The sequence below is a fragment of the Gnatocerus cornutus genome, chromosome 9, assembly GCF_029298725.1.
Source record: "Gnatocerus cornutus isolate USDA-ARS CGAHR chromosome 9, icGnaCorn1.1, whole genome shotgun sequence".
NCBI classification, from domain to species: Eukaryota; Metazoa; Arthropoda; class Insecta; order Coleoptera; family Tenebrionidae; genus Gnatocerus; species Gnatocerus cornutus.
In genome coordinates, this window is record NC_142241.1 from 4,909,355 (window position 1) to 4,932,078 (window position 22,724).

At 39.2% G+C, this 22,724-nt stretch overlaps 2 protein-coding genes across 7 annotated transcripts in view; one reads left to right on the forward strand and one right to left on the reverse strand.

Annotated features, from left to right (window-relative positions):
• Positions 1 to 468: 468 nt before the first annotated feature.
• On the forward strand, positions 469 to 3,845 carry LOC148168005 (uncharacterized). Its single transcript, XM_088046159.1, has 6 exons — positions 469 to 641; positions 689 to 990; positions 1,040 to 1,226; positions 1,276 to 1,734; positions 1,784 to 3,047; positions 3,093 to 3,845. The coding sequence occupies exons 1-6, from the start codon at positions 469 to 471 to the stop codon at positions 3,843 to 3,845; spliced, it is 3,138 nt and encodes a 1,045-aa protein (XP_087902285.1).
• A 2,802-nt stretch (positions 3,846 to 6,647) lies between these two features.
• Positions 6,648 to 22,724, reverse strand: part of cpx (synaptic transmission protein complexin) — an 85,487-nt gene continuing 69,410 nt past the window's right edge. For all 6 annotated transcript variants that reach the window (XM_088045041.1, XM_088045038.1, XM_088045040.1 and 3 more), the window contains 3 exons: positions 14,926 to 15,092; positions 7,531 to 7,660; positions 6,648 to 6,739 (listed from right to left, as the gene is read on the reverse strand). In XM_088045041.1, the coding sequence (XP_087901167.1) occupies positions 6,666 to 6,739; positions 7,531 to 7,660; positions 14,926 to 15,092 (371 nt within the window). In that variant the 3' untranslated portion in view covers positions 6,648 to 6,665. The remainder of the gene's footprint in view (positions 6,740 to 7,530; positions 7,661 to 14,925; positions 15,093 to 22,724) is intronic.

The following is a 22,724-nucleotide window of genomic DNA, read 5'->3' on the forward strand; positions in this document are numbered from 1 at the left end:
CCCACTGTGCTTTTTGTTCATTTAAAAAAACGGTTCGTACGGAAAATACGTTTATACAGATGAAAGCATGGATTGCATTTGTTCGGCCAATTTCAACGAATTTGCGAAGTTTTGGCAAACTCGATTAGGGAAGGTCGGCCTGTAATTATTACAATAATCCGCTTAAACCAATCGCGCCCAACACCAAGGTTTTATATTAATCTCCACAAATAATAGGGTAAACTTCTTGCAAGTATTGGGAAAATGGTAGTTTGTGATGGGATTTTCATTTTTTATTTCAACTTCGATAATATTGCGCAGTATTCCAGCTATTTGGCCTGCTTATAAATTCAAACACCAACATAAATAATCGATTGCAAACTATTGCAGGAAACGTATTATTAAAACACGAAACTCGCTGACGCTGCATCTCGTGGAATTCTAGCAGTAACGAGCGATAATAATTCAGTTCGAATGTCCGACCCGACGATGCCTTTTGCATTCGTTTTCCTCGTTCTCCTTTGGGCTCCATCTTTCGGGCAACACTTTGCCGACGAAGTAATCTACACAATAAACGGCATAAAAGTCCTTCACACAGTCAACGAGAAATTCGTGAGCTTTTCAATCGATCCTGCTATTCTCCTCACCGGTTTAAACTTGAGGTAGGTTAATGTAGTTCTTCGTAACAAAATAACGAGGAATTTTGTAGTGACACCACTTTGCGGATGACAAAGCGTTTGGCACCTGCTTTCGTAAGAATCGCCGGACCGTCGACGCAATTCGTCAAATACCAGAAGGAAAATTGGAATGACCCAGAAAATGGGTTCATTGCGGTGACACCGACGATGTGGTTCGGGATAAATGAGTGGTTGGTGTCGGCCAATCTAACTCCTGTTTTCGGGATTAATGATGCTGCGACGGGAAACGACGGATGGAATCCGCAAGAGGCCATGGAAGTGCTGGATTTAGCGGATAAGTTCAATGTTAGCTGTTACTGGCAGCTGGGATTTGGTATTTGGATTAAGACAAAGTTTCCAGTTATTAGTCTCAAGCTTTGTAGATTGTTCCAACAAAAACGAAAGTCAATACGGGACGGAGCTGAAGAGGTTACAACACGTCCTAGACGCGTTTCCGAAGCGAAAAAACCAGTGGAAAGTTGTGGGAAGCGACTTAAGACGATGCGTGGCCGATCCTAGAAAAACTCTCGATGAACTAAGCGACGTGTTAGCAGCGGTGGTCTTGGAACAGTAAGAATTATTCTAAGTAAACTTTATTACCCCCACGGTCTAATTTTAGACCATCAGCAATGGAAAACCCATTTTTTATCCTCCTCAAACCCAAAGTCCCAATTTGGGCCACATCTCCAAAGCCTGTGCACCCATCTTTCGCTTCGGCGATTTCCTGGGCCAGAGACTTGGGAGACGCGGCAAAGAACGGTTTCGAAGTCATCCTCCGCCAACCACGTCTTCACGAAATCTACTCGGAAACTCCCCCTTTCTGGGTTTCCGCTCTTCACAAGATGTTGATGGGTCGTAACGTTTTGGAGGTCAAAACCACCGTATCTCACCCCCAGTTATCACTCTATGCCCATTGTACCAAATACCAAAACGAGTTTATAAGAAGCGGTGCCATGACAGTCTTCGTGGTCAATAACTGCACCTCCAATCACACCGTTTTTCTGAAGTTTGGTTCTATTCTGTTGAAAAGTACCGAAGTTCAGTCGTACGTGCTTACAGCGGAGAATGAAGACGCCACGTAAATTCCCTCCAACTTCGCGGTACTTAAAATAATGTTGTTCTTTCAGAGAGGTCTTCCTCAATGGGGAAAAATTGAGTTTAAACAAGTTTACAGGCGACAAACTCAACGTGGTGCCAAAGCTAAGACGCGCTAAGATCGTGAATTATTTATCTCTCTTTTTACCTCCGAAATCTGTAGGTTTTTTCGTCTTACCAGGTGCACAAATTCCAGCCTGCGCCAACGAAGAATCCGACATGAAGCTCCTGTTGGAAGAAATTCGCGATGACCAAAACATTCCGTTTGCTGAAGAAAGAGTGTCGTCGGCGATCCATCCGAGGTTTTCTCTTCATCATGCTCCAACCCTCCACGAACTGCAGAATGTGATGGAAAAAGAACTAGAGTCAGATGAGCGATACTACAAACAAATCAGGAAGAAAACGAGTGGAAGAAACATGTTTGTACAAAGAGCTAAAGATAACGCGAAAAAAGCTGAAGAAGTAAGAAAGTTTGAAGAACCGAAAAAATTCGAATTTATGCACAGACCGCTGAAAAAAGAAGAACCAAAGAAGATTTTCGACCTCGAACTCACAAGTGTTGAGATTAGCAAAGTTTTAGCAGATCGCGCTAAAGTAAAGGCGGCAAAAAAAAACATAATTTTCACAAGCGGAGAACTCGAAGAAATCATGAATAAAGCCACACAAAGGTTCCTGAAGGATAAAAACACGTCGATAAGATTGCGTAAGAAGGAGAAACGTGACACGACGCGTGATAAAAAGGATATCAACATGCGCCTGTTGAAACTCAAAGGAATGGACAACAGGAAATTCCTGCGGGAAACTTTGAGGAACAGGACGAAGGTGCGCGCGAAAAGGGACATAAACATGGACTTACTGAAACTGAAAACAGAGCCGCTGAGCTATAAGCAGAAGAAATTGAAGATGCAGAAGAAGGATGAAAGCGAATCTGAAGAACAAGAAGAGAAGAAAGAAAACGCACTGCCTGTGAAAGACGCCTTCGCAGAAGTCGCCGAGTCGGATGATGAGGTTGAAGTTACGACCACAAAGAAGCCCAAAATCGTTTTAAAGAAGAAGTGGAAACTAGATGTGCCTAAAATTCAGGTGCAACCAATTACTGAAAGCGTGAAAATTGAAGACGACGACGATTTTAAAGTCAGTTCCGACCAAAATGAAGACTTTGGAGCGTTTGACTTTATTCACGAGTTCTATGGCAAACCTGATGATCTAGAAGTTGAAAAAAACTCTGCGGAATTGGGGGAAGTTGCGCAAGGATTGGTTGAAGAAATACCGTCACTAACAAGTCGGCTCTTCAAGGTAAGTGCTGTTCAACCATGAAGATTGTACTAATGCCCAGTTTAGGAGGACGACACAATGAAGTTCAGAGACATGAGTTTGAGCGAAGATATGGACTGTATGGACTACGGTAATCTCGAAAGTGACGAAATTAGTCCAGTTCGTCTAAGGCGTCACATCAAGAACGAAGACATTCTCGGACAAACGTACGACCCTGCGCGCGTAAAAATCGATGAAGACATAAAAAAGCAACAGTTTCGAATTCTCAAAGATCACCTCGTCCAAAAGAAGAAGTTGCACTTCATCGACAAAACTTCGCGCCCAAGTCGATCCCTTTTGAACAAACACCCTTTCAGCGAAAGATACAAGTCTCGTACTGAAGGCTTGAAGGAATGGAGACGTGACGATATTTTAACCCTGCAGAATCCCAAGAAGGATAAGAAACGTAGTATTGATCACGACGTGGAGTCTGTGGAAAACGACATCGGTGGGTTTATGACCGAGTGGTTAAAGGACCAAACGGTGGTCAAACCCCAACTGGATATGGAAAATGGAGACTACCAGTTGGTATTTCCCAATCAGGATAAAATCGAAGTTGTTGAAAATAAAGGAGAGACCGAAGTCAAACTGATTATTCACGGAAATGCGACGGAGAATGAAAGTATGGAAAACGCAACAGGGACAAACATACAGAAGATTTCCAAGCACCATTCAGACAACTTTTGGAAGAAACTTTTCCGGAAGGTGTCGAAATTCTTTCAAGGTTTGAGTAGCAAACTGAAGCAATGTATAATGGAAGATTTGCTCAATAGTGCCTAGTTTTGTAATGAATTTTTCTAATAAATAATTTTGAATTGTGGCAAACTATTTACTGGTTTTTGTGGTTGTAATTTGACTGCATTAACAAGTTGGAGTGGTGAAACGTTCAGTTGATGCAATGATAAATGAGGAAAAATGCGAGCCGTATTGATTTTTAATAAAAGCGATAACCGAAATGAGTTCTTTTCCACGCTTCGTTTTAAAAATTCACATGCGGAGCGGTGATGAAAATAGATGTGTCCTTTCCCGTAACATGGAAAAAGAATAGTTTTACCTAAACTGTAATATTTTATTAAGTCCTTTCTTTTCACAATAACGTTGCAGGTGGTTTTACAACTAACAACAATCAAGTCGATCGACTAAGACTTATCAATAATATTATTATATAACAACGTGAACAGCCCTTACTAACTATAGGTACTCAGGCAACTACAAACGTGTTGTTTCATGGCTCATGAAACAATTACTGTTAATAAGTGTATAAATACAAAAGTTTTTGACTACACAGCTTTTCAAATCGGCCTACAACAAAATTACGGAAGAATCAATCGAAAAAAAGGTAAAACCGAAAACCGAGTAATTTGTTGTAGGTAATTGGTTAAAAGCTCATGTCGAACTAAATAATCTTCGAATCAACAACAATATCTACAATACATGATAATATATACTTGCGAATATCATTTTGTAATAACAATACAACATTGATCATTTCTTTAACGAGTTTCAGTTTTTTGCATAAATTTATCACTAGCTTTTATTTAAATACGTCACTTAAGCAGAAGCCTCGTGGAGATGAAAACGTTCGAATGGTGTTCGAGCGTTCTCGCATCCACCATCCACGTATTTCCGTGGCGACCTTTATAGATTAGAAATTACAGATTCCCTTTGTTTTATTCTTTAAATATACGTGTCGTTGTCTCTAGAATTTAGATATTAACAAACGCAATCGTCACAAAAGTGTCTTGAGTACACGGAATTCGGCGGTCGGCGGCGTTGGCGCCAACTTGAAAAGACTTTGGTAACAATACGAAAAGACAAAAAACATACATTTATAATATTATCACACACCAGACTAAGTCGTACTACATTGCTTATGTTTTTGTGAGGAGATTAATAACAACAGACAAAGTAGGAACAACAATCCGGCCGACGAAGATCGTCGGACGAACGCGAAAAAACCTTGACAACCGGGTCAACAATTTGAGATTCATCTAATGTAGAAAAACCTACGAAAGTGTTTGCATTGTCTTGCATTTGCGTGTTCTTTGTTTGTATTAAAATGTAGATTCTCACGTTGATTTCACCCAAATTCCACATTGAACATTGCGTTTTGCCAAAAAGACACATTTGAGCAACGACACCTATAGTATTAAATACATTGATACAGTCTAGATTCTACCCCCAACTAGAGTTAAGATAGACATAGATTACGCTACTCCTACTAGAGAATGATATATAGAATTTAATTGACACATAGACAACAGGATCGTGAAGGCGCCGACCAGACTAACACAAAACAACAAAAAACACTCAAACTGAAACCTTTACGAAAACGTCCGGTTCTAATGCCACTTGTGCTGTGAAATTCGAACCGGGAAATATAGTGGTTTCGGTGGAGGTAGTGCAGGGGTGAAGCGGTGCGTCTACACAAATCACAATCCAAACAACAGAGTTTGTTTTCTGCTCTAGTCGAGCCCATCCGTAGAAACGAAGCACGCCTGTTCTTTAAATTATCGTAGAAAATAACGGCTGAAGTAGTCGTCGGGATTCATTATTATCCTGGTGTTACGAACTTGGTCATTTTTTGTCGAAGAGAATGGTACAGGAAGAGAGTATCCACAAAGAGACAGATACAACAACAATGAACAACGAACAATCATTGAATGACATGCTACACCGAAACAAAAGCGGTTGCCATAGACTAGAGTGACGTCAAAAAGATTTTTTTCGGCAGATTGTCGTCTAGATGTGCTAATTTTACAAAATATATCATGAAAGAGAGAGAGAGTACAGTACAGTAAGCGCAGAAACAAAGATCGCTGTCGAGTCCGGCGAAGGTTTTGAGCATTTTTTTTTGGTACAAAAGTGTGTTGTTGTCTCGGTGCAAACCTCGACGGACTCGATGGAACACCAAAGGCGAACTTTAAGGAATTTGGATGACCAATCACGGTGTGCTTGGAGGATGAGAAAGTGAAGATATCATCTTCGGAAAGTGAGTGAATGTAAAAAGCCTCGAACATTCCTCATTGTTTCATTTTAAAAACTACATGCGTCCTCAAAAAATACAAAAAGGGAAAAGAATAAGTCTCGTTATGCACAATGTTTTTGGTTGACGTTACAAAAAAATAGGTTCAAGACTATCATATATCTACAAAAACTTTGGTAACAATTGATTACACTACTACAAAAGTATTATGACAACAGTGTATCGGTATCTAATGTCATCATAATATTTTTGTTATTTGTTAATTGTTTATCGCAGTCTCTTTTGTTTGTGTTTTTGGGGCTTATTCCTGCACGGCTTTCGTCATTTCTAATTCAAATAAACTCATTTTAACGCGCCCGTCAGCGGAGGAACCGGCGCGAGGTCCTGGACCGGTTAAGGCAAGTCGTTTTTTTGTTCACCATTTTTAAACCCTATCAAAATTTGGACGCGCCATTATTTCTCCACTGAAGGTAGCGATTTGATCACAGGTTACACGCCTACAACTTATACGGCACCTAACTAATTGAGTATCTTAAAATTATTATTTTTTATTTCTGTGACGTTCTCTAGAAGAAGACGGCCCGCAGAAATTGCCTTGTGGATGTCCCCGGAATTCATTGCATAACACATTTACTCTCTATTTGTGACTTGAGTTCGTTAACTTGTGTCTCTATCGTGTTCTTCAACTCTGAAATCGAAAAAAAAACACACACATTTAACTAACGAGCGTAAGTGTGATGAAAAATGCGTCCCGGACCTAATTCGATACTAATTCATCGAGTAGGCCCTGAAGGGTCAGGGTAAATAACCGGATGCTTTGTGACCTGAATTCGCCCGGCATTGTAGTCATAAAGGTCTGTCAAGGGTTCGACCCTTCGGCAACCCCTGACAACCCACCACCAATAATACAAAAATGCAACACGCACGTGCATTGTTGGTGGCTCGCAACATGGAATTGTAAAACTAGCACTCGTCCGTCATGCGGGGAAACCAAAGAAATCAACTGGGAGAGGGTCAAAAACAAACAAAAATAATGTAAAATATATTAAAAAAAAATCATACATCAAACTACCAAGAGCAAGGGTACATTTCAACAGTGAGAAGTACAAAACAAGAATAGGTACATCAAAGAAGAAGATTTAGTCAATTTTGGCAACACGTAATAATATTGTCTTAAACACTGATAGGCCACGAAAGGCACAAAAGTTTTTTTTTCGAATTTCTTTTATTGTTGGTTTGTACTTAGGCATTAGGTGAGGTGGTTTTAAGTGTGAATTGACTTAGTGCTAGTGCCAAAACATCTACAATTTCTGCTTATACTCTAAACGACTACGGTAAAATTTTTCAACAACATTTAGAATCTTTTTCAACGAGTAAAATAGCCAAAAACACCAATAAATCGCAAAATGATTCGTTGTCGATCGGTTTAAAGTAAGACGCATCGTTTATTCAACCGTTTAAACCCGTTTATGCACTCACTTGTGAATTCGTCCTCCTCTTCTGCTTCCGCTTCCCTCGCGAGTTCTTCCGGCGTCTTCTTTTTACGCATCAGAGGATTCGGTTCTTCTTGTACGGGCTCTACGATTTCTTCTTTCTTTTTGATATTATACTGAAACAAAAGGTCGACAAGTTTAATACAAGGGATGGCACGAACATCGTAAAGACCACGTGACCTCTTAATTATTTACGTTATCGGTGTGTATCGCACGATTACACAACGGGATAATAAAGTTTTCGTCTACACGAATGGAAGAGAAAGTGAATTAACAATAAACATGACATTCAGGAACATACAATGCCCGCCTCTTCCTAAATTCCATCGTTATTGTTTAATGAAACGCACTAAATAACGTTACAAGTACGACGGCTAATTCCCTTTGTAACCACAAATGGGGCGAAATGCGGTTTTATTTTTATCCCTATTGTTATTGCAACTATCAGGGGTGTACTGTGTTATAATCATATTTCATAATTTACGAACGTTTTTTTTTTCAAATTACAGGAAAAATATTTAATCAGGCGCTGAATCGCTTTTATTCGAAGAATCGCCCATAAACAAACTTCGTTAAGTACATAATAAACACGAATTTAAAAGGAGAAAATGGCGTTAATTACAACTTCGCATTTTAAGTTTTAGTTTCGGCTTAAAGTAGCCGAGCCCGCTCGGTTAGGGCGAAGTTTGTACAAATCCCAATTGAAAGTCGGAGGCAGGCTGCCGCCACCGCCGTTCACACACACAAGTATTTTCATGAAAATTTGCATTGTAAATGGGTCACGTCGAAATCAAACTGGTGCCCCAATGAACAAGGGAACAAATATTATTAAGTGACAGTTTAAAACTTTGTTGTTGAATAATTGCGTTTTGAAAGACGTGGAGATTTTTTTAGACGTAACCGGCAACTTAATTAAGCTCCCGCTTTTTCGGTGAAGAGCTTCTCCAGGTGTAAATTTCCCTCAAAGGGAGTCAACCTGACTCCGTTAGGGAGTCGCTATAAAGTAACGGACTCCCTACTAGAGTCAATTTGACCCCGATTAAGATGCCCGTCTTCTTAAAAGCTTTCTTTCTCCATTTTCACGTCCTTCCTTCCCTTCTCTGTGAAAAAATAATTAGATTGAAACTCTCACCTTTTGTGTGTTATGTGTTTTGTATTGGGGTCCATTTCCCTCTGCCCGGAATTAATAAATTCTCTTTGCACCTTCGATTTGATTGAAGATGGAGCAGAGGAGAAAATGCCAATTATTTTTCCACCAGGATGACTAGGACTTAATTGAATCATTCTGGGAGGTTCTTCAATGGACGCTTCTTCTATTCCCTTGACGTTCTTTTCGGTTAATTTATTCTAATTGCTTATTATGCTTTATTCGCTAATTCGTTTTATTATCGCCACGGAATTCCATAAAAACTTGACTAGAATTTATTCGTTTCAACACTGATTAAACTTCAGATCAAATTATTCGATGTTTTATCGCGAAAGTATCCGAGGTTGGAAGCTTCAGGCCCTTGCCTAATAAATTTCGTTTCCTGAAATGTGCAAGTCGCCTAAAGCGACGCAATAAATCCTCATAACATTTCTGTGAGCGCTTATGAAAATATGTTTTAAAGTTATAGCTTTTTTGATAACGGGGGCTCCGGTAAAATATCTGTCGCCTTAATACATCGGACCGTAATAAAAACGATTTTTTTCTTGTTGTTCGTTTCGATAAGATCCGTTTCGGGCCGCGACGTTGAGAAATTTTGGTAATTAAGTCTGATAAAGCGTTCTCAAAATTGAGAAACATTAAATTCCCAGACACGTCGCTTCGAAATTGCTTAGACTCTGCTGATTTTTCATTTAAGTTTTAGATTTGGAGGATGAGATAATCCGTTGTCTTAATCGTAGGTGGTGGAAATTAATACTTACCACGCTAACAAATCAAAGATTTTGAAAACTGGTTATGATATAAAAAATTAATTTCGGCATCGATTCTCGCCGTTTGGAATTCATTTCGAACAACGAACATCCGACCGGATAATGGCGGCTGAATCGTGAACAATACAACAAAGCAAACGATCCAATTTGTAGTCAAATGAGGAAACAAGACTGTAGTCGAACGGAATTCTCGCAGATGAAAAATGTATTTCGGTCAAATCAAAAGTCGCAAAAAAAGTTTTAAAAAATCGGAGAATAAGAGTGCTTATCTAGAAATCCGTAATTAAATCTGAAGCGTTTTTGTTGTTCGTAATTGCTTACATGAAATCCGGTCTAATTCGATTCGCGTTATTAAAACTGGCAAAACTTTTCTGACGTGGATGTTGTTTGTTAGCGAATTGTTTCAACGTGTATGAAAACGAGTGAAATTCGAAAAACGTCGCAACGCCACAAGCAGTTATTTTCGAAAGACAATGGAGACGCGGTGCGTTTTCATAAATACTAATTAAAATACGAACAAAGGGAAGTGACAAGTGAAAATTAGATATTAAAAGACGAAGTTGTAGGTGATAATCATCCACTTGAGGGAGAGATATTGTTGAGCACAGTTAACCAGCTTTTTTCAGAGAAATTAAACCTAATTGTGTTTCCCAAGGACATTAAACTTTACAACAATCATTTCTATGTTTAATTAGTGTTATGGTATTATGCAGCTAATAATTTCAGTAACTAGACAACGTTTGAATAGTAGCTTTATGACCGCAGCTCATGAAATCGATTTTGAATACTATAGACTCGGGTTTCCATTTCACGCTGGTTGTACGTTCCATAAAAGATGCATTTTAATTATAAACTACTGAGAATTATTTACAAAAGAGAAAAGAGAGATCATTACTGTCTTCCCAAAAGTTTTCATTAACTATTCAAGACTTGTGCAATTATAAGTAACGTAATAAGTTGGCCGTCCTTTCTGTAAAACTGCAGTAAAATTTCAATTTCGCCCAGACAAGGTGGAAACCGTCTCTTGCCTTCCTTATCGGGCGGCGCAATTAAAGATGGCCGATAAGACTAGGTCGTGCACGCAATTTTATCACGCGTTTCCTCATCACGAACGCACACATCAAATGCATCAAAACCCAGTCGGAAACAACTTTTTTATTGGGTCTATCCTCCTTTAAGTAATTTCACGTTTGGAATGGAAAGGAGCAAAGCGATCGACGCGTCACTCTATGAAAGTGAATTTTAAGGGGATTCTGTTCGAAGGATAACGTAAAATTGAAAACAGCACAAATTTCGGTCGACGTGGCATAAAAATTATAACAACCCTTCGCGCCAATAACGCCCATATTTGAGTGACAACATAAAAAAGTAGAAACAGACACCCAATTTGCATTTCAAGGACTCTATTTTTCGAATTCTGGATATAAAGACGATGGCAAAAACCGCATCGAGGTTCCGGACACAATGCCCACGGAAATACATAAATGCATCAAAAATTCCACTTGGTTTTCGAGATAGTTTGTTATAACTTAACATTGCAACTCCCATAAGCGAAATACGGCTGGAAATCCCTTTAACATGGTCGCTTTTCCGAGAAAGACTCTCACGTTTACGCCGCGTTCTTTCCCTATTTCACGTGCCGGTAATTGTAAAAAAAACTTCGATATTAAAGAAAAAATCAGCCGACATTATGCAAGCGTGTGGATTGCGTTCATCACGGAACGATTAAATTTGCAATTTCTCCCATGGTAATTTATTCAAATTGACCAGAATTGTATTATCTTGACCGCGTGATGGAGAGATTTGTGTTGGAACACTTACCCGATGGTCTCTTTTAATTGTAATAATTCGATTTTGCAAAACTCTTCAAATATTTGACGCGGATTTTGCTGATGACATCTAATTTCGTGATTGTCGGGAGAGTTGCCATCCCGAGGGTCAGTACAAAGAGATTGCTTTGCACTGAGATGCAAATTGTTGCCAGGACGAGGGTGGACGGAAGAGGGAAAAACATGTTTGAACAGGGTAGTCATTAATCTGTGGGAGAACACGAGGAGGGTCTTGTCAAAATCGAAAAAATGCTTGTGCTTAGAGAAGAGCGATTTGCTGTTTGTCGGGTTTCGCCGCACTGAAGTACACGTGAGTTCAATAAGTTTGCGTCGTTATTACAGTGCACACGCTACCGAACTTAATAATAATAATACAAAAATGCATGTTCTTCCCAGAATATATTACAAGATTCAATATCTCGCAGACAGAAATTATAGCTTCCAAAGCTGTGACCAACACTAAAATTTATAGCAACACTTATGACGTATAAGGTCCAATAATTAATATTCTACCTGTAAAATACAGGGTGCTCGGAGTTTCAATTGCCAAACTTTAACAGAGCGTTTATCTATCTTGAAATGTTGCACAAACATTTTCGATATTGGGTGGATCTAAAGTTTATAAGAGGAGTAACCATTGATTGAGAACCACTGGCGCTTACCTTACCCCCAGTTCTTCGAGATTCTGACGATTAGGAAAAGGCGACTTACCCATTCCTCGCACTTCACCATAAATAACATTTTGCCCTCAGTAACACCGCGATTATCCGCCATAAATATCAGACAATCATTCCAGCATGAAAAACAGCGATTAACTAAAGAATGTATTGATAGATATGTAAATTATTATCAAGCAAAGCGTAAAAAACTATCAGGACGTAAACAAAGAATAAGAATTTCCTTTCTCTACCAATTCATTTATTACATTATCATTATAAACAAACCACACAACTGAATGTCTGACTTGCCACTGGTAATTACTGAAGTAACAAAATGAAAGACGCATAACATTGTGACTATTTACAATTGCAATGATGCACTCAAATTACATTTTAGGAGCAGTATTTATTTAGAATCAAAGTCAACAGGAATTTTATTTATTATGTATTAACAAAAGGTTTAAAATCGTATTGACATTTTTTTAAACGCTGCAGGCTTTTAATTGTCCACATCGATTTACAATATCTGTGGTAAAGTGAATTGCAAATACCTAAAAATACTGTTCTAAAACGCAATTGCTTGAAATGCGTACATTTGTAATCAATTGAATTTATCACCTAATTATCATACAAAACAATTTTTGTTGAAAGCTACAATGGAAGCCCGCTATGTATAAATTATGGTTAATTTTATTCCGACATGGTTATGTTAATAAAACATTGTTATTAAAACAATATATTTAAAACGTTCGCTCAGAAACTTTAGTTATTTGTTTCGAGTAAATAAAGCAATCGTTTGAAGCTCCCTGCAATAATACGAGCCACGTTATAAATATTTTTGCGCAAGCTTTTTAAGATATGAGAGTGTTCATAAGCTCACTTCCGTGCACAGTTTTAGTGACGCTGCAAAATTTACGCCGTAAAAAAGAAACGTAATATTGCAAGGAGAAACGCCGCCGCTGATCCTCTTTTTCGCTTGAACAAACACAACACACGAGCGCTTCGAGAAAAAATGGAACTAATAATCAAAGTAAAACTCAAGAAAATTGGTATTAAAGCGGTCCAACGATCGCAATAAAACCGGTAAACATTTTATTATTTTATAAGGACGAAGAAAACCGATCCGACATAAATCTATAAATAAAGACAAAGCAGGCGATCAGGGAGTTCCCGAAAAAGAAACCGTATGTAGGGATGAATTATACAACCATTACGCTTTTCGGAGAGAGCAGGCTTTTTTCCTCATTTCGTTTTTCAAACAATTTACGTAATCGCTACACATTTGCATATCGTAATTCGAGGGTGGGATCGTGATTTATGGAGGTGGGTTTTTAAAGGGAGAAAAATACGGGTGTATTATCATTAACATACGAATTCTATACGTGAAATCACCGCCCGTTTCTGCATAGTCATTGTGGGTTTTTCTTTAATTAGGTTGGTACGAAACCACTATTAATAGATTAAGAGGGGAAAATTTCCGTAAAACGCAATCAACGTTGTTAGTATTTTCATTTTAAAAGGTAGGTTTACACGTCGGATTATCCCTTATTGAAAGACGTACACAGAAAGAGTGTGTTTTCTGAAAAACGACTAATCCTCTTAGCAGCAGAGGGTCTCTTGAAAACGTCATACTTTTTACGCTTTATTGACAGATAGTCCATAAGCGCATTAATCATGTCGTCAAATTAACGAGCGAGGTGAATTTATTTGAAATTTTTCAAATATCCCTAATCTTATCCGGGATTCGCTCATCTGTTCCACTGTCCCTCATAATACCGTAATGAGAATTATCGAAATGTCAACCAATCGACATTGATCCCACTTTACGTTTAAAATTTCAAAGTTGAACTCACCTTGGCCTCGATTTTATTATTGTATTCCTGAAATAACCGCGCTGATATTTTTAATGTTCTTCGGCACGCCCCAAACCAACATATTTTCGTCTGTTATCGCTGCATATTTCCCTGTTTGAATAATTAAATATTTCTTTATTTCCCCGACTTAAAATTCCCAAACGACACGAACTATTTTTTGATTAACGACGAGCTCGTGACCCGGCGCATCCACCATTTCTTAGTTTGATCGATTCCCGTGAGTGCTCAATTTGATCTGTGCGTGTAATTGTGTAGCGTGTGCCTTCATAATGCTGTTATTAACAAGCCATTTGCTCAAGAGATACAGTTCACATATTACACAGATTATAATAGCCGTAATCAGCTTTGCGGAGTTGACTATTGAAAATTGTTCAATGTTGTAGCGACAATCGGATTTGGCAGAACGTTTCGAAAGCTTAAACTGTAAAATAATCTCGATACAACTCTCGTGAATTTTAGTACGTCAGTGTACTTGCTCTGGGAAAAAAAATGACCATTTTTTCCCTCAACCAACCCTATAAATCCGCACATTAGTCTGCACCCCAGTGAATCGTAACACAACGGAGCTGGATTTTCCTAATTATCCAAACAGGGAGCGTGTTTAGGCGTAATTTATGCGCTGCCACCCTTTGAATTACAACCCCTATCAGGAACCGACGTGATTTTCTTCATTGTAGCCCAAGAACTATATTAATGGTGGCGCACATGTGGCCACCACTAAACCATTTATGACGGAACTGTTATGATAAGTGAGCACTAATCTTAACTGTTGTGTAAACTTTACGAACACCATTATATTGTGTGCCAAACAATAATCTTTTATTACTCTCCAAGATAAATATGCTTTCCTAACAAAGCGTGGACGAAATGTGGGTAATTGGAAATTTTTGAATCTAGCACAGTTCTATGCAAAACCAATTAATTCGTGATTAATTTCGTTTCACCTCACCCCCATCGAGCAATCGCTCCCGCTGTCATGTCATACGAAAACGTCACGGTTCGTTAAGTCATGTACAGGGCGTCGCGAAACAACAACGTTGATTAATTGTCTGTCATTCGCGAAATTACGGAAATGACTCTGCAATTGTATTGACTGACTAACCTTGTCCCTGATTTCTTGTCTCATCTTTTCCCGTTCTTCCTCCATCTTCCTGTGTTTTTCCTTCCTTCGTTCTTCAGCTTCGCGGATGGCTTCCAACCGTTCTCTTTCGGCCTCCTCCTCTTTTTCTTTATCGTCGCCATCGTCGCCGCCATCGCCACCGACCGCTCCTGCAAAGAAACGTCAATTATTCACATTAAGAATCGATAGCGAAGGGAAAACGATTTCGTCTTTGACAAACCGAGTTAATCCACGAAATGAGCATTAAAGCGAGGGTAAATATTTGGACGATTTCTTCCGAAGTCGAACGGACGGACGGAGCCAAGAAAATATAAATGCAAAACGAAGGGTAACTGACTTGTACATTGGAGGAAAATAAAAGTTTTCCTTGTAATAAAGCGAACGCTAAACAAATAGAGTCGGTAAACAAGAAACGAAAAGTCGAACGTTGTCGGATTTATTAGGTCGACATTTCGTAGTGAGCATACAATTATTTATTTTTGAAAAACAGAGATCGCGTTTCTTTTCACCGATAGGTCTTCCCCTTCTGTGTTTTAATCAGGTCGCCTATCCGATGCAGGTTCCACTCGAATTCGATCTATATCATCTCGACAAAAGGCGAAATTAAACCTTAAACAAGATGTAAGGGTGGGCCCTATAACGCTGGCCATTTATCCTCAAGTGCAAAGCGTCGTCATCACGGTTCTATATCATATCAGAACCAATACAAACGGCACATTGAAATGTGATTTCCCTTCATGTCATGGTGTAATTAGATCGAGCTTTCAAAGGGACTCTCTTCGTCACTTACCAGTCGCGTTCTGTGTATGACGTCACGCAGGGAAACCATGGAGAGCCCTTTTGTTATAAAGCGACCGGAGATTGGAACATCCGCGATAAGAACCAAGTCTGGTTCATTGTTTACATGGGACAGCACAGATAGGCAAATGCGTTTTTCCGTTACCGCCAGCGACGCGGCGCACATAAATCGCCGAATTACTGTTTCGGAAAATACGATCTAGTTTAACTTACGATGTTTGTGCATTTGACCTACTACCTTAAATCATACAACTTGATCACAAAAACTCTGGGAACAATCGATTACTAAACGACCACTAAATATTCTCGTCAAACAAAAAATTCCGCGCCAAATGTGAAAGGAAACGTGTCAGATTATAAAGGGAAGTTCAAAAAAAAAAATTCACAAGGGAATCGACCACGCAAAGTTTTCGGATGATCGAGCAAAGGAAAAGAAAGCAGACACCCAAAATAAAGTGGATCAGGAGAATATCAAGTTATGAAAATATCTTCTCCAGACCCCGCATCAATGTGAAATAATGCAATTCCTAATGTCATCGATATTGGCCGTGGAATCAAGTACAACACGGTAATGTACACCCGACGAATGGAGAGGAAATCTCAATTTCCCAAGCGGAGACAACCCCTCCCCTCCACTATTCAATTAATCCTGAATCCTTCAAACAAAACGTGTTAGAAAATCCACTCAACAGCTTATGACGTCGGTGCAATCAAGCCGGTAAATGGTCTGCGGTTTCCATTGCCAAACACACGAGACAAAGAAAAAATCTCCCCAAGCAGACGTAAAACTCCCGAGCCTGGAAGAGTTTTTATGATTTGTAAAAATGCAACGGAATGCGAAACGGTCCTCAACGGACACTCTCGCAATTAAAAGAAGGGAAAAGTTCGGTCGTTGAGTACATGTAGTTAATTAAAATCCGCTCGTCTTCTTGTACGGTAAGTGGATTTTAGTAGACCATATGGTGACAACCGCCGGTCGCATCTGCTGCAATAAAATCCGGAATTGAATTCATCGAATTCATCCCTATCATTTTCCAGACGAAATTAGTGCTGGAATTGAAAGGTGCCGTTGTAAATGTAAGTTAAAACGCCTGTCGAAGCTGCAACTCTCTCGGAACTGATCGTAATCGACAAAGGAAAAAAGTCGAAGCATTTTCCGCAACACATCATCGACTAATAGGAAACGTTTTCGCCACGACAAGATTATTATTTCAATGAAAAAAAAAACATGACTCGACTCCATCACGCGCTTCCTCATAATTCAAGAGATATCGAATTTTAAATTCTATTGTGGCGCATCACCGCCCTTTTCTAATTAGAGACGCGGCAATGCTATATTATTAAAGAGCAAAAGTTCTTCCTTTGACGCAACGATAATTATTTCCTTCCTCCGCGAATTAAGACACACACAAAAATGATCAAAAGAGACGCATATGTATGGAAAACATCTCGGAAATTCTCCACCACCTTTAATCGTCACGGACGGCTTTGTGCGGTGCATGTCGTGGAATGTGAGGGGAAAATTCCTGGAATCCGGGTGAAAATCGAATTAAATTTTCTGTTTTATTAAACGGATCTAGAGCATCATCGTCGCGAACGCTGTGCGGTTTTACGCCCGGAGGGGCGGGAAGTACAAACACACACACTCCTTGTTCCCGGATCATCCCGGGATAAGTTCACTAGACATTTCAGTGCCACACTTTATTGCATTTGACAGTTCCGGGGTTGCTCCTCCCTCAAGTGGTAAGAAAAAAAGATTTCTCTAGGAGGGAAATATTAAAAATGCGAGCTTATAGAGTAAACAATTTGGGCCGAGCTTCCGTCCCTATAAATTTCAGATTTTATTACATCAAGCGGGACTTTGTTCCCAAGTTACACAAAATCGAATTTGCGCCTTCTTTGTGACATCACAACATTTTTGCGCGACGTTAATGCCCCCGAGGCAATCACTTGAACTTCCTGAAATTACGTCACGATAAAATCGCACTTCATCGTGGCAACTTGAACAACTTTGAAATGGAAATGCTAAATCAACCACGAATCGAAACGATTTCTCTTCTATTTGAATTAGCGAAGCGCCCGTTATGGCCTCGCTTCGCATTATTTTCCACAACACAAAGGCTACCACATTAAGTCGAGTGTGGAATGCATCAAAATAATCCGAGAGAGAGAAAAATGGATGGATGTTTCGCCATTATCGCCGCATGCAACGTAATGAGAACAAGATAACATCAAAGTGTAGTTTATGAACAAAAGTTCCGGCTGATAACGGGTATTGTGGCCGCGACACTATTTGATAAAAAGTTTCAAATTTTGAAGATGGAAAATTATAAATTAATTTTACCAATACGAAATAATGAAGATCTTTTGTTGGCGCGGAAATTCAAAAGGGAACCCAATATAATTGAAATCGTTGACAACACGTAGAACAAAAGGACAAAAGAAGACTTTGCAATACAGACAGCGGCGCCTCTCTATATGCACAAGCATATTTTCTTACAATAGCTTTCTGGGAAAACTGGGAAAACGTATCTCTCCCTGACGGACACATAAAGCCAAGCTTCGATGCTAATTCACGTTCTCTAATTACACCATGACTTAAAAGAAAAATGACAAAAATTCTCGATGTTCAGAGCTAATTTCAGCATCAGGCTGTAAACAGGACGAGAGATACTAATTAAATTAACCCTAGCAATAAAAGAAATGCAAACGAGGTAGACATTATCGTATCCACAAAGAGATGAGCATGTTTACTTCTCAATTAGTTCTAGTACAAAGCGTTCCGCATCTTCATTACAAGGATATCCATATACAGCTTTGAAATTTAAAACCCGATTTCGGCACGTTTTCTCCGCTTACCATAGTCGCAACACATAACATGCTCAAGTTGAAATAAAAGACAGAAAGAAATTTGCAGACATGCTTTTACGAACAGATGCGATCTGACTTTTTTACTAACATAGCGCAAACTTGGAATTAAACTGTTCAAAAAGTCGTTAGTGTGCACGTTCTTTAATTAAATACAAAAATGACGACGGTTTGTGTTCTACCCCAATGGTCGTACGGAGACGCTAGAGGCATTTAACTCTGTGTAGTTCATATAACTTTATTTTAGTCAGCCTGTAAAATGTTTACGTTAAACTAAACCACGTTTTTACGCAACTAATATTATTTGAACTTCCGTCCATCCAACAACAAAGTTGTTTTAGTTGGTTAACAACTCAATTCTATGATTTATGTATTTACAACAATGTTCTCGACAACTGACATTGAAATGTGAGATTTCTCTTGTCTACATTTTTTCGCACATACGCACACAGAAACATATTATATTTCCTCGTTGCCTGAAATAATTACCAAGTAGAATAAATGGTGGATGCGCCGGGAAAAAAATCCTCCATTGTTGCGTTTGCAATAAAACGCGCGTTGAGAATCATATTTAAATATCTCTGCGAGTCGTTGAAAGAAAAAAGACCACCATAAATCTCCCCAGATGCAATTTTCGCCAATGAATGCCCCCAACCGCCTCAACTCTAATATTCCACATTTGCATGTAATAACTCGCAAGGACGCCTCCATAACTCCCCACTTTGGAAAATTTTTACGAGCCTTAAATAGGCGATTTTTCGTCGTTCCATCTGGCGGCAATAAAAAACGAGCATTGTTCTGGCCAAGTTCACGCCGACAATTATATGCTTCTGGCGTAATTTTTGCGAGCCTGCTTTTGTTGTTTTGCTACATTAAGCTTGATACACACGAAAGGAACATGGCATTCGCAAAACCCGTTCTATACAGATTGCCGGGATAAAAATAATGATGACAATGAAGTGGCACAAGAGGTGAAATCTCGCATAATGAAAACACTCAAAAACACATGCCATCGGATCGCGTCAATCAACTCAGCGGTCTCTCGATGACAGGTGAAGCTTATTGTTTCGAGAAAATCGATAGGGCGAAATCCGATTCATCGGGGAAGAGGGAGCATCCAGTGGGAAAGTTTAACATTGTCATGCAGTCATGTAGCACGTCGTAAACAGGGGAAAAGCGCTTACAGCGAGCTATCCCACAGACTTGCTATAATAATCACAACGAGAGCTTTTCTAGGCTTTCCTATTGAAAACGCATCGATTTCCCGATCGGGAATTAATTAAAACAGGTTTAATTCGATACTTTAGCGACTAGACCGGAAATAAAATTGTTTATTTTATTTTTCTCTGAGCCCACTTAGTGAAATTATGTCGACGCACTTACGGCTTTACGGCTCTCGCAGCAACATTGTTAAATGGGTACCATTTACTCGGTTCGATCGTTAAGCGAATTACGGCCGCATTTAGTGCACTTTTTACGTCTTGACTCAATGTCGGCTTTATGGTCATTCTTGATTGGTTTTTAATCCCGAAATGCTTCCGACAGGGATTATTCACACACACGCGACCGCAAAAAATGTCACGAGATAATATACTTAGAGAGAGGGCGCAAAAACGGACATCTTCAGAGGGCTACTGTTACAAAAAGGGTTTAATTTCGTGCGTCTGTGGCAAGAAATTGGGTTTTTGTCCCCACGAGATTGCAGAAATCCAGATGAACTGAATTCATTTTGTAAAGTAAAACCTTTTGTGTGAAACACTGAAAAAATATGTCCTGCTAACATAATAAACATGAGCGGGTAATATTTTTATGAAAACATTCCCACCGATATTACTTTTTTAAAGGGTTTTAACACATTCCATGTCCTCCCGTTTGCGCCATCGCATCCGACACAGAAACTTATAAACTCGTGACAGTTTTCAAACTTAGTACATGTTAGCAACTGAGACACTTCGATTAAACGCAAAGACTCAGAAGGAAAATCGAACAATTTCCCTACGATAACCCGGAATACGATTTTCGGATCAAGGCCAAGAATATAACACCCCTATAATCCGCTCCCGTGTCAGGAAACGTCGATAGGAGCAGTAGACAATCGAAAATGCCACGGAATGACATAACTCGGCTGTGTTAGGTGTCCTCATAAATTCTTTTCGAGGAAAAAATCCGTTTCGGAATACAATGTGTCGTAGATTATGTCAGAGGGTCGAGTCGATAAATGGAATGTTTTGTTGAACATTACAAAGTAGAAACGCTGTGTTTCGCAATTCTTGACAGGACAGAAAGAAATTGTTCGGACGCGCATCACATTTCAGGAAATGATGTTTTCTCAAAGTTTCTAACGATTTGATGTTTCCGAATTAAAAAATTAGTGGACTAATGGATTAAAGCTTTAGCAAATAACTCATATGCAAAGCTCTTTTGCCGTTGATGGCGCTTTAAAGTTTGGGTTACAAACTCGGCTAGCTAAATTAAAGTAAACCTTGAGTACTGCTTATACAAATTGAACTATAACTTGTCCCTGCTAGTTAATTATGGTGGATGCGCCGGGTTAGTCTCGCCATTTCTTCGAAATGGTTGTTCCATTCGTCAAAGTTTGAAATGCGATTATTACGGAATTTTTAGTCGGGATATCGTCTCTTCGCCAATTAGATTGGCGAGTAATCTCGTTCCCGACTCTAAGATTAATTGCGCTCACAATCAAATTAGGTCTTGGCATGCGAGTGTATATGTGTCCTATTCACGATACTCCTAAGTGAATTAATCCCGACAAACGCGTCTCTTGGAAAACTTCAATGCTCACAACTTCAATTATAGAAGAGAACCGAGATTTTGAACGATGACATAAACTGGAGGAAATTTAATTACAGACGGTTGTTTAGTCGAAAATAATTGATTCGAGTCTGCTATACTTCTGTTTAATCGAAACTGTTAATTAGTCCAGAACCTACAATGGCAACGAGGAGAATTATTGTAGACCGCATTGGGATTTACGCAAGGAACGGTTATTGACGGATGTTGGTCGAATAGTTTGCTCGCTTGGAATTAATTGGATTCCTTTCCCTTTGTAACAAATATTACTGCACTTGTGCCGACACATGCGTATGTATGTGAAACGTATTTTAGTTAAAGTTGGCAGCAATTTGAGTGATTTAGAGCTTTGCAAAGTGGGTTCGCCTTGGATTAAAGCGGGTTTGAGGAGAGCACGTGCTGCTTTATCGTATAAGACATAATTTGGAGGTCTTGCTTTTCGCTACAACCCTCCAAAGACATTACTAAAGACACTGAATCGATCAAAGTTCCCCACTATTGTTCCTCGACTGCTGACATTTATCGCTAAATAATTAAAGAGACAAGGAAAAACGCTCCAGACACTATAAGCAGATTTCGTTTTCATTTAACAAGCAAAAACTCGGCTTGTCTTTTATTAATGAGGTCGGAGACGTTCGCGAAAATCTCATTTTATCCCCGGATGTAGAACTTTTAATTTACGAATTATTGTAGCCACTAATTCCACTAATTTAAATCTGTTTACAGGGCATCTCTAAAACCGAATATCCCATTTTGGAGCCGGTCCAAGTTGAGTTTGCATAATGCAAATCGTGCAAAAATTGCGCCCTTTTCCATACACAAACGAGCGAATTATTGATGGGACATGAACGTGGCGACCCAATAAAAACTCCGATCCCTCTCTTCGTTCGTCTCCGGGAAAATCCCGTTGTCATTTGATTAATGAAAGAAGTTGGTGGAGAGAAAATGTGTCGTGGCCGTTTTTTTTAAACTTCTTCACCAATTATTCTTTTTGAAATCATAAAGTCGTTCGAGCGGCGAAGAAAGATGACGATCGCTTGTTTTACTTCATAGATTTTCGCTTTATTTCGGAACTCTGGCGCCAACTACGATTTATTAACATCAAGTAGAAAGTCGAAAGTACACACAACACAGAGAGAATCGAAATGAAAGTTTCACATCCATGCACAAGTCGCACCGATTGAAAAAGAAAATAAAGACAACAAGCAAAAGACCACAACTAAAAAATTTTAATCAAAAAATTCAGTCGTACCAATTGACCCAACCAAGCACTCGAGGGACCGAGGATGAGGCAAGTCACGGCT